The 14,213-nt window shown below is 40.0% G+C and overlaps 1 protein-coding gene across 1 annotated transcript in view; it reads right to left on the bottom strand.

Annotated features, from left to right (window-relative positions):
- LOC129411440 (uncharacterized) overlaps nt 1-11,984 on the bottom strand; it is a 26,814-nt gene extending 14,830 nt beyond the window's left edge. The window contains 18 exon segments of the mRNA XM_055162262.1: nt 3,489-3,656; nt 3,659-4,990; nt 5,206-5,280; nt 5,381-5,455; nt 5,536-5,736; nt 5,813-5,920; nt 5,990-6,121; nt 6,212-6,328; nt 6,414-6,458; nt 7,173-7,177; nt 7,580-7,718; nt 8,006-8,073; nt 8,155-8,248; nt 8,326-8,444; nt 8,932-9,085; nt 9,660-9,769; nt 9,843-9,951; nt 11,859-11,984. Of these exon segments, the coding sequence (XP_055018237.1) occupies nt 3,489-3,656; nt 3,659-4,990; nt 5,206-5,280; nt 5,381-5,455; nt 5,536-5,736; nt 5,813-5,920; nt 5,990-6,121; nt 6,212-6,328; nt 6,414-6,458; nt 7,173-7,177; nt 7,580-7,718; nt 8,006-8,073; nt 8,155-8,248; nt 8,326-8,444; nt 8,932-9,085; nt 9,660-9,769; nt 9,843-9,951; nt 11,859-11,984 (3,177 nt within the window).
- Nucleotides 11,985-14,213: the final 2,229 nt, after the last annotated feature.

Here is a 14,213-nt window from a genome sequence, read left to right as displayed (position 1 = left end):
CCTATTTGAATCAACAATCGACTTAACCAAATTAACCGATCCGTCACTCAAACGCACATCACCAGTTTTGTAGAACTGTTCAAATGTTTCAAATGGAGGCGGCTTAAGGATCAGCTCAACGCGATACGGAAAGAATAACTGAAGAATACTTTGATAAAATAACTCTGTGTTTTTAGTCTCAGAAAATCGCGCATATCTAACAACGCGGGCTTGGTCGTGTTCGTTTGGTAATCGCGCCTAATCTATTTTGTAAAAGAATTGGATTTTTTACATTTATCAGACGGACCAAGTAAGCGATATTCGGATACGAATGTCGCAATGCACATGTCATTAAATGTGCTGTCATTTGGTCTACTCAAGTATCTATCAATACTGTTTGTCATCCAAATATCGTCCCCCATTTTATCATCTATTTCGCCAATTGGTCTTACTCATACGCACTATATTATCACCAGTGGGGACAAAAAGTAACTTTACGCGAAAACTCCTTTAAGTGCATGTTTGTTACGCGATACACAGCTTCCTGCGCAGAGACATCACGATTATGAAGATAAACGCTGCCTAACTTTTTAAATGCCTCTTTTGCACTAACATTACCATTGGAAGCTTCTTTTTGTGCATTACTTAAAAGTAAACCCATCTCTCTCTCAGCTTTAGAAATATACGAAATAATATATACGACGCACGCCCACGCATCTACAACGAACTGAATGTCCATGTTGGCATTCCAGCAAGCTAATAATTTCTCGTTGTAGTTATTTATAAAGGCTTCTCTAACCTCCCTTTTTAAAACTATGTGTGTGTGTCCGTCTAAAACGCTGTACACCTGTTCGAATGTGGACTGTGTTAACCCCAGTGACGCAAACAACTCTTCAGGACTAACACACAGGTTATTTTCATCAAGAACAGCATTCTTCAGCGCGCTCATAATTAATTGAGCCTCCTCCTTCTTAACAATAGGCTCAGATTCTGGGTCCTTATGTTTAATAAACGTACGCGCTGATACCGGACGCGGGAAGTTAAAACGACACACTTTGTTATTTTTTCTACAAGTTTTTGAGTGACGCTTAGAATGCTGCTGCACCGAAGCAACTTTTTCCAATAAATCCAGATCCGAGGGTATTTCACAGGTAACATATTTATCAACAAATTGAACTACCTCTTCATCTTTATTTACGCCGAGCTTTGGTGCATTTTCTATCCAAAACAGACAGTGGACATGGGGTGATCCACGCTGCTGGAATTCTACGCGATAAAAATAATCTATCACTTTACCAATGGGCTGAGCTGGGGACAGAATAACTTTACGCAAAAAACGATGCCAACGAGCATCAAACATCCGAGCCGCAGTTACAGGGTGACGACGCAAAAGGTCACATCTCTCAGCCCAATCTAAATCTTTAACACTCCGAGTACTACCTTCCTGCTTTAAGAGCGTTTTAAGAAGGCATGACCAGCGGAGATCAGCGGAACTAAACGAACAAAACCATGTCGGAATACCAAGCTGCCGAATACACGCAAACAAATCTTTTTGTGCAGACTGCCAGAAGGGCGGTGTCCCTCTAATAGGCTGCAAAAAACGATAGCCATTATCATACTGTAACAAATTTTCTAAAGTTGCTTCACCTGCAGCAGCATTACTGGGACCAGAATGCCCCTTTCGCAAGCTATCGACACTTTTGAAACTACCTGTTGAACTTCTAACATGTACAAATGCCATGAAAAGAAACTTAAAATTTTGTGAAAATCTACCATCCACGTGCAAAAGCCTGTTAATAAAATACCTGCACATGGTCAAACGAATAGGCCGAGGACTATGAAATGTATTACGACCATATGGAAACTCCCTGGGAAAACATTTAGCCTCATTTTCTTTATCAGTTAATAAACTAACCGGACTATTCCCCTCAGCTGGAGCCAAATTTAAAACACCCTCAAAATAATGATCCAGCGCTTCCTGAGCGATATCGACCGGCATGAAACAAGTATCCTGGTACATACAGTGACGCTGTCTATCATGGAGAAGCTCATCATCTAAATCTTCTTCCTGCTTTTCTGTTTCTACATTAACTTCTGCACCTGTATCTACAGTTTCCTCTTCTTCCCTGGCAAACTCGTTTACCCACTCTTCATTAAAATCAATATCAAAATAATACTGGTTGTTTTGTTTAAGAAACGCAATGGCCCTCCGTACACGCGCTGTGTCTACATACTGATACTCATAATGTCCCTTATAAGTAAGTTTACGCTTAAGTTTAACGGGCAACAAACAACCGTCCATATTACTACGCGGCAACAACCGAACTGAGTCAGAAACTCTCGACGGTATACACGTTACTGGCCCATGAATGCCTCTCTGAAATCCCTTTGGTAAAGCTAAAACTTGCATAAAATTAATATTAAGTGCAACTATATGCTGTTCAACAGTGTTCAAGCAGGCGAGTTCAGGTGGAATATCGTCCAATTGTAAATTATTAACTGAACACTCAGGTGGAATTTGACCTTTACAAAGTTTAGAATTGCAAGTGTAGCAGGTCCATAAATCTACCTCTACAACTGAACAGTGGGCATGGCGACGGACAATTATGAATCACACGCATGTAAATAGGCCTCTGAGATACACGCATTAGCTACATTCGCGCATTTTGGTTTAGCCATAAAGTCTTCCTTTCTACAAGGTAAGACCTGGTTTTTAAATAACAGTTTTAGACACACGCAGCAAATGTATTCCGGACCATCTTCACTTTCCTTTAAAAACTGTTCCATGACAAAAGTGAAGTTTTCCAATTTTTGTTTCAATTGCTTTTGCTTGTTCCTGAATGCTGCCCGGGTCCTATTTTTAAATTCTTCATTATTATGGTATTTTTGTTTGCCAAATGCTTTTACTTTCTGTTTATGTTGGGGATTTACTTTATACTTAAGTTTACTTGCTGCCTTAACATTTTGTTTATGTTGTAGATTAACTTTATATTTATTGAATACTAGCTGCTTTAAGTCTATTTTGATAATTTAAATTAAGTCTATATTTATTAATACTAGCGCTTTAAGCTTATTTTGATGATTTAAATTAAGTCTATATTTATTAATACTAGCCGCTTTAAGCTTATTTTGATGATTTAAATTAAGTCTATATTTATTAATACTAGCTGCTTTAAGTCTATTTTGATACTTTAAATTATGTCTATACTTACCAATACCAGCTGCTTTAACTTTATTTTGAAAACTTAAATTATCTCTATATTTCTTAATTTGTTAATACTAGCAGCTTTAACTTTCTTTCTATACAATTCATTCATTCTATATGAATGTTTGCTGGCAGCCTGTTTTTTCTTTTGTATATATTTTGATACAGACTTTACACGAATTTCATTATCTACATTAACCTGTGATTTCACAGCTAAACTTTTAGACCTAATATTATAGCCCTCCACTAATAAATGATTCATCTGGCAGCATTCATAACAACCATTAGCATTTGGTATTTTGACGCAAGTTACATTTTCGTAATGACTGTTAATATTTTCTAGATAGATGCCACTGGATGACAAAGGCTTGGTAGTACAACCATATTTAAGCCAATGTCCATTATAAAATGTAAATACATTGATGCCTAAATAATCCGCGGCGGCGTGAATTTCTACTTCAGTGGCCCAACTGTTCCAACTTTACGCATGTTCGACGCGCTGATATAGTCTTCTACAGACAAATAACCATCGCGCAATAGTGTGTTATATTTTAAAGGATTATTTAAAAGGTGTTTCACAATCGCAAGTCTAATTTTCCTATGATTTTTTTGTGTGCCACTAATGGCCTGCGAAATCGCACGAAAGAAACAATTACCGTCCGCAACAATTTTGTCTTTGTGACACGGTGCGCCTAATGGACCTACAGTTTTAGGATCTGCTACACCAACCTTCTGAAACTCGGCCTTAATGTGTTTGCACAAGTGCTTACAATCACTTTCAGTAAGTGGATTGAAGGACAAGGCATTCTCTTGAACACTAGTGCACAGCACATCCAAGTTTATGTCAGTGTCCTGCTTTGTCTTTTTAAGCGTGTTTAGGGGCACAGAAGAAGAAACATCTGTGGCCTTTTGGCGCTTTAAGCCCCTCAGAGTATCCTCTGCTACAACAACATTAACACCAGTAATCTCAAACTCTTTAAAAGACACATCATCACTATCCTCATCACAAGCGCCATAACATGCAGCCAACGCACAAAAATAACTATACAGCTCATCTATGCTATTAAAATACACAACCACACTTTTGCCATCAGCATCTACCAACCCTTCAGCACTACGCGAGTGAGAATCTACCACGGCATACCGACCATTGCTTTTAATAACTGCACAAGTACTACCACAGAGTGTCATAAGACATGTGTCGTACTGTGCCAACAACTGTTCTAAACCACCATCTAACGTCACCCACGCGCCTTCCTCAATAAACTCGTGCTCTACCACATTTGCAGCTCCATTACGTGGCTCACTGAAAGAAAATCTAAACTGCTGCCCATCTATAACAGACTCGGTTGGTAACTCTGTAACAAGTAAATACCTATCCCCACTAATCGAGCCCTTATTCCGACGCTCTGTGTACAGTGCATCCCCAAGAATCAAAACCCTGTCTAACTGCCTCTGATCCCACGAAAACACATTCAACTCCGTATGCTTAGCTAAAGCCACCAGAGAAATTGCCATGCACTGTACACCACCATACAAGAACCGACTATCGCCCTGATGAAAACTACCCCTAATTGCAGAAGGAAGACTTTCCCTAACACTAACAGGTACTACATCAGATTGTGCACAACAAGACTTATCTTTCTCTCCTTTGTCTGAAGCACTCTCCTCTTGGACAGCTGATGGAAGGCTGAGCGGAGAAGGCTGACTGGTCACAGAAGAACAGGGAGGGCTGGTCAGATGAGGAGGGCTGAGTGGAGAGAGTGGAGAAGAAGGCGGCAGACAGGTGGCAGGAGAAGGGCAGGTCTACAAGATGCAAAGACAGTGTATTAATATTAGCGTGGCTTCATACTGTAACTTCTTTTCATTTATCTGCTATATATTTATTTATATTCATCAATCCCAGCCACCCAAAACATGCTACATAGGTCCCAGGTCATCATTGTAAAGGAGAAGCCGTTCTCACCTGACTTACCTGCTAAAATACCCTATAAATATATTTTTTGAGACGGTTCACTCACCTGGTCTGTCAACATCCCCATCTGGTCTTTGGAACTGCTAAGTGACGTTCCTGGAGTCACTTCGACCTCTACACACTACAAAAAACATGTATACAGAAGCCCATATTCAGTCAGTCAAAGACAAATGACAATCACAGACACATGACATAACTCCAATATATAAACTAGCTCATACCTCATCCAGTTCCATCTCAGACAGGGAAACAGGAGTTGACACAGGTCTCACCTTCAATGTAGATGCTCCCTTAGGCTTTGTAAAGAAAATTTAGTATTAGTCACCCATTTTTAATAAAACAGGACAAATGCTGTGGAAAGACAAAACAAGCTCACCTGTCGCTGGGAGCATCGACGCTTTGAGGAAGGTGGTTTTATTGTCTCTCGCGAGACATTCTCCTCCATCCCGGATGTGGAGCTGGCACGTGTAGAGCGTTTCCGTGCCATCCTGGATGTGGAGATGACGGGTGTAGTAACTTTCACCACGTCTGCACAGGAGTGGCGAGGACAGGAAGGGCTTCTCACCTCCACAGCCGCCTATGCAATATAAGCATGATTGATGAGTAAAATCACACATTTGGCATGAACATATCAACACATAAACAACACTGACCTGGTCCTCCTCCAATGCAGGTGGGGAACTGGCAGGTGAGCAGGGTCTCACCTCCGGACCAGGAGAGGAGCGTGAAGGAGAGGGGCGGCGCCTCACCTCCACAACAGGCTACAGAACACAATACACAAGTCAGTTTTATATACCAGACATGGAAAATATCTGTAATCCTACACCCACCTTGTGCTCCACCTCCCCGGGTGTTGAGCTGGAAGGTGAGCAGGCAGTGCTCACCTCCCCAGCCGTTGCCTTGACCACTGCCTGCGGCCGGCGTTTACGGGCAACAGCTTTGGGACGTCTTGCCTCAGACGTCTTTCAAAAAGAAAACAGTGGTTTCTTTACAAAGTCCAGAATCAAACACTGAATCTTTTATAATTGACTCAACTTAACAATAAAAAATACCTTCTTTTCCTTAGGAAAAGAATCAAGGTTGGATGGAGAGATCTTGTCCATCTCAACCAACATGGCGGGGCTGAACAGCACAGAACAGCACAGAGGAGAAGTATGTGGACAAACCACCTGTGCACATGGATCAAAAATGTTTATATTATGCACTATATAATTTGATTAGGACTATGTGACTAGTGTCATGTCTTAAACTCACATCAACCAGTCCTGCCTGGAGTCCCACAGGAGAGCTCTGGTTCTTCTGTGAAAAATCAAATTAATAAAACCTGAATAATATGTAATAAGAGGTTCTGTTCACACAATGTCATAACATTCTAAATTGAAATTGCATTCAAAATGTAGAGATAATGTAAATAATGTAGAGATCCTCCTTAAATCCCTAGCACCACACATTGGTCTCTCTGAGGTCTAAACCATCAGTAACGGTATCAGCCATGAAATGGAATGGAGACAAGCAGTTAACATCACCAGACCAGTTTCTTTGGGAATAAGACATCCAGAATAGAATGAAAAATGGATCAGATTATGCTGAGAACATTCCAGGTAAATCAAAACAACAAGTGATGGACACTTCACCAGTAAACTTAAAGTATATCTTTAAAGCTACAGAGTCTATGGAACAAAGACCATTTGAACCAAATTACAGAAATAAGGAGTTGCCTCCACACAAAATATTGGGACACTGAAACTGTTGTGATTTACAGTGGCCATTAAAGAGTTCTAACTAAATATTTGTAGCTTTTCATATATCCAAGTATTGTATAATGTTCAAAATATTGACAATTTATGTCTGAAAACATCTCATAAAACACCACTCAATTATGTGTAGTTTAAAATTTAAAAGGTACACTATACTGGTTTTCTGGTTGAGGTGTGAAATTTTCTGCATGTTAATGATACTATTTTGTCTAGCATGTCTCACAAAATTGGAGTATTTTTTGGAGTAAATTTTTACCAGTACTGACCACACAGTTTATCTGGTTATTAGTCTATTAGGCAATTGCATCTATAGAATAGTCAAGTGTTGCAGCAAGATGAAATTTAGCTGAGCTTGATAAAAGAAAAATTAAGTTTTGAGTTTCTGAGTTTTAAATGGAAAACTTTATGTGACTTCACACAAACTCTATCAATATTTTCAGTGACATCACTTTCTACTGAATAGAACAGCTGCCGCAGTTTTAAATGTTTGGACAATTCAATGGCAACTGATCTGCAGCAAAGCACAATTGATAAACCATATCAGTTTATACACTGTGTCACTGTTACCTTTCTGCCTGGTTCAACCATGGTGTATCCTTCGTCATCAGTAGGGCGTGGGCGTGGTACGGGCAAAGATCCGGTCACGACCACTTTTGGCTTAACCCTTCTGGTGGCGACGCGGGATGGGGGAGGAGACACCGGGGGCGGTGGGGGCAGGTGTCTGCCTCTCTAGCTCCGTGTAGCAAGCCTGCCACAGGAGCTGAGCCAAGATCCCCATCCCATGGTTGTCGCTCAGATGGACCTGAAACATAAACATAAAATTTAGCAAGGTTATGCTGAACTAACTTTTGCACTGACGACACAACTCGCCAGTGCAAAACTACCTTTCCTAAGTTTAGTTAGTAGTTTTGAGATTGTGTGATTGGCAAAAGTGTGAAAGATTTTTTTTTTTAAAATCCATTAGGGAGGGGATGAGGTAGATTTAATCTCATCTTATTTTGAAAATGTGTTGAATGTGACACTGTTAAAGCTGACACACAGGTGGTGCATAGCCAAACATTAATTCAGAAATAATAACATTATACTTACGCCGTCTCTGCTCCACAGCTCCAGGCGATCCATCGGGAAATGCTCAGCCACAGGGAAAAAGCGGATTCCTTTGAAAACATAAGGATATCATTAATTGTATTAAATATAAAGAGAGGGTTCTAAAGTATCAAAACCAAACACTAAAGTACCCATGCGAGCCGAGACGCGGTGAAACTCCTGTCTCAAGAGAGTCTGGAGATACAAATCATCCGCAAGACGATTTGGAAAATCCATGACAATGACCTATGTGAAACATTATCATGTTAATATACTGTGAAATATCAAACCAAGCAAAATAATAATAGTATTAAAAAAAATACCCTCTGCCAGCGGCCGCAGACATAGGCCAGGAGTCGGCCGAACTCAGCTGCAGCCTCATCAATCGTAGTGCTGGCGTGCAAATTGTTACAAGGGGAGAGTAGACAGACCAGAGCAGGCTCTATTAAAATAAAATAAAATAACTTTAATACCCACGGGATAATTTGAACACATGGAAATTGATATAATCCACAAAATGGCATTATGCATTCACATGTTTGTTTTAAGATAATTAAATAATCTTAACTATGCTGAATCAAAACTCATTTTTAAAAAAGAACACTGTAACATTTGTGGTGGAGGGTGTGCCTCCTGCTTGTCTCCATGGACATGTTTGTTTTGTCTGGGTTCTGTATTGCCATCTCTTTTTTAAGAGACAAGCAGGCAACATCACCAGGTACAAATCAGATGTATTTCTGCAATAAAAATGTAAGGTAATTAACTTAATGCCACAGGGTGGGACATTCCAGGCAACACAATAATACCTCTAAGAAGACAAGCAGGTGTCTTATCCTGCACCAAAAATGTTACATAGGTCACCTTTAAACATTTAGATTCATAGTCTAATTTACAGGTTCTAAAATACAATGTTTTCATTATTAGCTCACCTCTGGGAATCTTGGCCACAGCCAACTGCCTCTGGATGTCCCAGGCAGAACCCCCAGGAGTCGAGCTGAAGCCAAAGGACAGACATCCCTCTGGCATCGGCACGATCCCATCAACAAGTGCACGTAAATGCGAGTGCCCGGCAATCAGAACAAACTAGATACAACAAAACAAAAAGTCTTTAAAAAAGTGCACTCCTTCTGTTGGAAGGCCCATTACCTGCTTGTCTCTAAAGAGATGCTATTGTTTTTCTGGGAATATGCTACAGTATGACATGAAGCATTTCTGATCTTTCTAAGTGGAGAGGAGACCCCTCTCCCAGTAAGACTGTATGTATTTAAAATGTGTGTTTTTCTTTTTTAATAATTACACTCTCAATTATATCAATGCTAAATAGACATGTTTACTGCTATACTGCAGAACATTCCAGACAAAGCAAGACAGAGACAAGCACCCTTTCCCCCTTCTAACCAGAACAGTACACCTTTAATATTCTACAACAAATGCCTTTGATTCATTCTTAGTGAATGTTTCAGATGACATCACAATATTCTACGGACCAATAATATTCAATACAGATTGAGCAGCTACAATAAATATACTGCTATAATTTCTGTTATATAGCATGTTGTAGGGTCTAGTGCCTTTAAGAACCCCTTTATTAACCCTTTATTAGCATGAAATGTCATTTTAGAATCTGAAAACCACCAATTTATACCAATAAACACACCTTCTTGTCAGGACACTCGTCTGGAAATTTCTGCTTGTAAGGTTTTCCAGTGACTTGCGAAACCTCCCAGTTCTGCTTACGCACAGAATGCCGAGAACCAGTGCCATAGCCTAAAAAGAAATTACTATGAGACAAGTTCATAGAGGCGGGTAAAAATGTGTAGAATAAGAAATGTAAACATACAAACAGTAGGTTCAGGGCTGGGGGAGCGACGGCGGGCAGCGGCCAAGAGCTGCTCCTGTCGTCGCTGCTGAGCAGCCAAAGAGCGCTTGAATCCCTTTGGCCGAGGCATCTGAAAACACACACATGAAATGTTAAAAGCAACAATCACTGGTGTAAACATTATTCACAAGAAAGGAGTAAGACTAACGTATTACAACCTTTAACTATACAACTTTATATAACTAAACTGGAACTAACCCAGAACTAAGTCAGGAATGCACCAAAAATACTTACACTTATAATAAAGCAGTAGTAAATGAGAGCCAGGACTAGAATTAACAAATAATTAGGACTAAATCAAAACTAAACTAAGGACCAGAACTACACCAAAACTAAAATGTGACTTTATACCATGTTTTACTAACATCAGTACTAGAACCACAACTAGAAGACCAGGACTAAACTACATGCATAAAAGATGCAAGTCAAAATAAGATTACACTTTGCACAACACATACACAAACATAAACCACAAATAAACTAGGACTAAACAAGATCCAAACCAGGACTAAAGTAGGAGTAAATCTAAACCAGGAATAAACAAAGAACAGGCCTAAATCAGGAACACAATACATCACAGTACATTACTTCACTTATTGCCATTTACTTTAAAAAAAAATTCGTATAGCATATTTTATGAGAAAACAGAGCACCTTTAAATCCACAAAAAATATGTGGCCAGTGTGAAACTAAACCATGACCAAACTAGGACCTTTTGGACACGTTTTCATTGATTACTTATTAATTAATATAGTAATAAATATAATTATACAATATATTCTTCACTTATAACTCCAAACAAATGTGCATGCAAATCAACTAAAGCGCACAGCTGATACTCAACTGGACTGACACTTAAGTTTCACTTTTTCTTTAGCCTTTACCCACAAAGGAAGACAAAGATTATAGCCAGTGCACTCCTCAATGGATATATTTTCTACATAATATTATTTACGAATTACGCTTTTACCAGGACCAACAAGAAAGATATTGATGGTCCTGGTCCAGTCCTGGGGCCTCATTTATAAATCTTGCTTACCCAAAAATCCGTGCGTACGCGCTCTCTACGCCAACCGCGGTATTTATAAAACTCGCCTAAGGCGTGGCTCTTTGCTTAACTCTACACCAACTCTGAACCTCCTGTAAGTTCTACGCAAAGTCTGGAGACACGGGGAAAAAGCGACACTCGTGGAGAGAAGCAGAAGTGAACAGAGTTTGAGGAAGTGTTTGATCAGAAAATCCACGTATACATTTAGAATTACCTTCAGATTTGCGCATTTAAATGTTTGGTTCGCCAAAACACGGAGAAGAGCTGTTTATTCCACTCATTATTCTCCACAATATTATAACATTTGAAAACTCGTGCACGAGCGCGGCCACGTTCCCGGACCCGGTGTAGCGCAGAGTCCCACAGTCCACACCGCGACCATAGACTTCTCATTATTTCGTCCTCTGTGTTGGTCACAGACTGTGTTCTATAGAAGTCTATGGTCGCGGTGTGGACTGTGGGACTCTGCGCTACACCGGGTCCGGGAACGTGCTCGCGCTCGTGCACGAGTTTCACGAGAATAATGAGTGGAATAAACAGCCCTTCTCCGTATTTTGGCGAACCAAACATTTAAATGCACAAATCAGAAAGTAATTCTTCTATATATGTGGATTTTCTGATCAAACACTTCCTCAAACTCTGTTCACTTCTGCTTCTCTCCACGAGTGTCGCTTTTTCCCCGTGTCTCCAGACTTTGCGTAGAACTTACAGGAGGCACCGAGTTGGCGTAGAGTTAAGCAAAGAGCCACGCCTTAGGCGAGTTTTATAAATACCGCGGTTGGCGTAGAGAGCGCGTACGCACGGATTTTTACGTAAGCAAGATTTATAAATGAGGCCCCAGGAGTTTCGCTCACGTTATCAGTTTTACGCCAACACCACAAACTGTGGCTAGATATGGACTACGCTGTGTGAGCGGGCAGCGCGCATGCGCATGGGCACGCGGGCTGCGCGGGCACGCAAAGGCGCGGGCTGCGCGGGCACGTAAGGGCGCGGGCACTCAGGTGCGCGGGCTGCGCGCAGAACGACCGTTTAGCCAGAGCTATTGGCTTAGCCATGCTCGTGTTAACTGGTATATTTCGCGAGCTGATCCGGACTAAACCAAGTCTGAACAAGTACTAAACCACACCTAAACAAGAATTGAATCAGGACCGGGAACTAAACCAGGACTAAGCCAGTGAAAAGTTAACTCAAACCTACGCGTTTCTGGTTGTATTTGAACATATAAACAGCTATAACGAATCATTTCTACACAAACAATAGCAGCTCTACGTTTTAAACAGCACTTACCTTCAAAGTAGAAGAGCGAGGTCGATGTAAATCTCACTAGCCTTCTTCAGAGAAGAAAAATGCCGAGCAAGAAGTAGGGTGGACAACCAAACCAGATAAAAAGTTTATCCGATCCGATGATCCAAAAGGTGGGCGAAAAAGGCGACTCAAGGTATCACAGCAGTGAAACACCTCCGAGCAGCAGTGGTGACTCCGAGCAGCAGTGAAACACCTCCGAGCAGCAGTGGTGACAGCGCACGAAGTCTGTCAACGAGCGGGAGACCTTGATTGTATTTATAGAGAAGGAGTGGACCAATCAGACACGTCCATTTCAAAAGTGCGTCTCTCTCCAACCAATTACAGTCGCGCTTTCCTGTTCAAAATAGCCGCGAACATAGAAATACATAGAAGCCGCGCCACTCAATGTAGCGCGTTCTGACGGAATGGCTGCAATACTGGGACAGGCCACTGAGCGATCAGCAATTACAATCAATACAGTTAGAGGTCCACCGAAACGTTTTTCATTTTCCCACATATTTTAGGTTTTATATCATCAGCCACTATGTATATATTTTATACAATAGTGTCGGTTTGAATTTTAATGTTTTATAACAAGTTTCACCACAGTAAATACATAGAGCTGCTGTGGTGCGCCCTCAAGTGGTTACTAACGTACACTACTCTTAACACTTAACAGTTACTTTCTCGGTAAAAATAAAATAAAATTTTATATAAATAAAATAACCTGTTTTGTTAGTTTAAAGATCATTATTACCGATATATATGTTTATTGTGAAGTTTTAATTACCATAACCTTTTAAGCATCACATTCAGATTTTGACAAACTTGATTGATTGTTTTGGAAACAGTAGCTCACATCACACATCAGAAGATATTAAAAGAATAAAGACAAAAAATATATAAAATATTAATAATAAATTCTAAATAAATAGCAAACATAGCAAGACACTGTTGTAAAATAAGACATAAATATATAAATGTAGTCATACAAATATATCCCTGTAGCTATATACAAAGGTTATAAGGAGAAACAGTGCAAAGATGACATGATGATTGACAGGGTGTAAGATTATCTGGTTCGTAAGGGTGAGTTTTTATACAGCAAACAAGAATTATCTTTTTTCCTGTTTTGCTGTTTATAAAAATAAAATCATTGAGTAAGAAAGTACAGTCAATAGCTTTGCATCTGACTGTCACAACAGCCATGATGGGACCACATCCATTTCTGTCATTTCAAATCACATCTGAAGAACCTTTAGATGGATAGATACTTCATTGTTCCCAAAGTAAATTCTACTTTTCTAATTAATATGGCTTCCTTCTTTGTATTTCTATGGGCTGTGGCAGTGACAGTGGGGAATTAATAATGTAACTCTGTCCCATAGTATATGTATCATATCTCTGTTATATTGCATTTAAAAATGGAAATTAGGTACATAATTGCTATATTCTCTAAAATGGCTTGTTTTGTTTAAGAATGTCAACCTAAATATTCAATTATTCATACTAAAATGACTCACGCAGTCTAGTAAAGTTGCGCTGTCTTTAAACATACATCTGACAATGAAATGCATTTGTAATTTAAATTAAATCTAACTACTACAAACATATAGTACACAACCAAAACAATACAGATAAAAAAGCATTATGATGTCAAGAGGCTCCACGCAAATACAACAGGCCGAGAGAGCAGGAATCCTGTACAGAGATATCCTTCAGTGCACCTTCTGAAGCTGAGATGACCACATTTGTTTAGTCATGGATTAGTCCTCCTCCTCAGTCCTGGAATCAGTCCTGGTTTAGTCCTGGTTTAGTCTTAGTTCAGTCCGTGTCGTAGGCAGTGCAAAAGTTTGATATAATCTCGGGTTAACGGGCAGGTGCGGTCCTGTACTGGCGGGTGCGGTGTTGTACTGTGGGTCTCCAAAAATGGATCCGTGCAGTTCTCTGCGCTCTTGGCTCCATTACGGAATAAATGAAACTTCAGTTCGTTACATAAA

The sequence above is a fragment of the Boleophthalmus pectinirostris genome, unplaced genomic scaffold (genome assembly GCF_026225935.1).
Source record: "Boleophthalmus pectinirostris isolate CB_2022bp ecotype Guang Dong unplaced genomic scaffold, ASM2622593v1 HiC_scaffold_457, whole genome shotgun sequence".
In the NCBI taxonomy this organism is placed as follows: Eukaryota; Metazoa; Chordata; class Actinopteri; order Gobiiformes; family Gobiidae; genus Boleophthalmus; species Boleophthalmus pectinirostris.
Note: the sequence above shows the minus strand (reverse complement) of the source record. Positions and strands in the feature narration are given on the sequence as shown.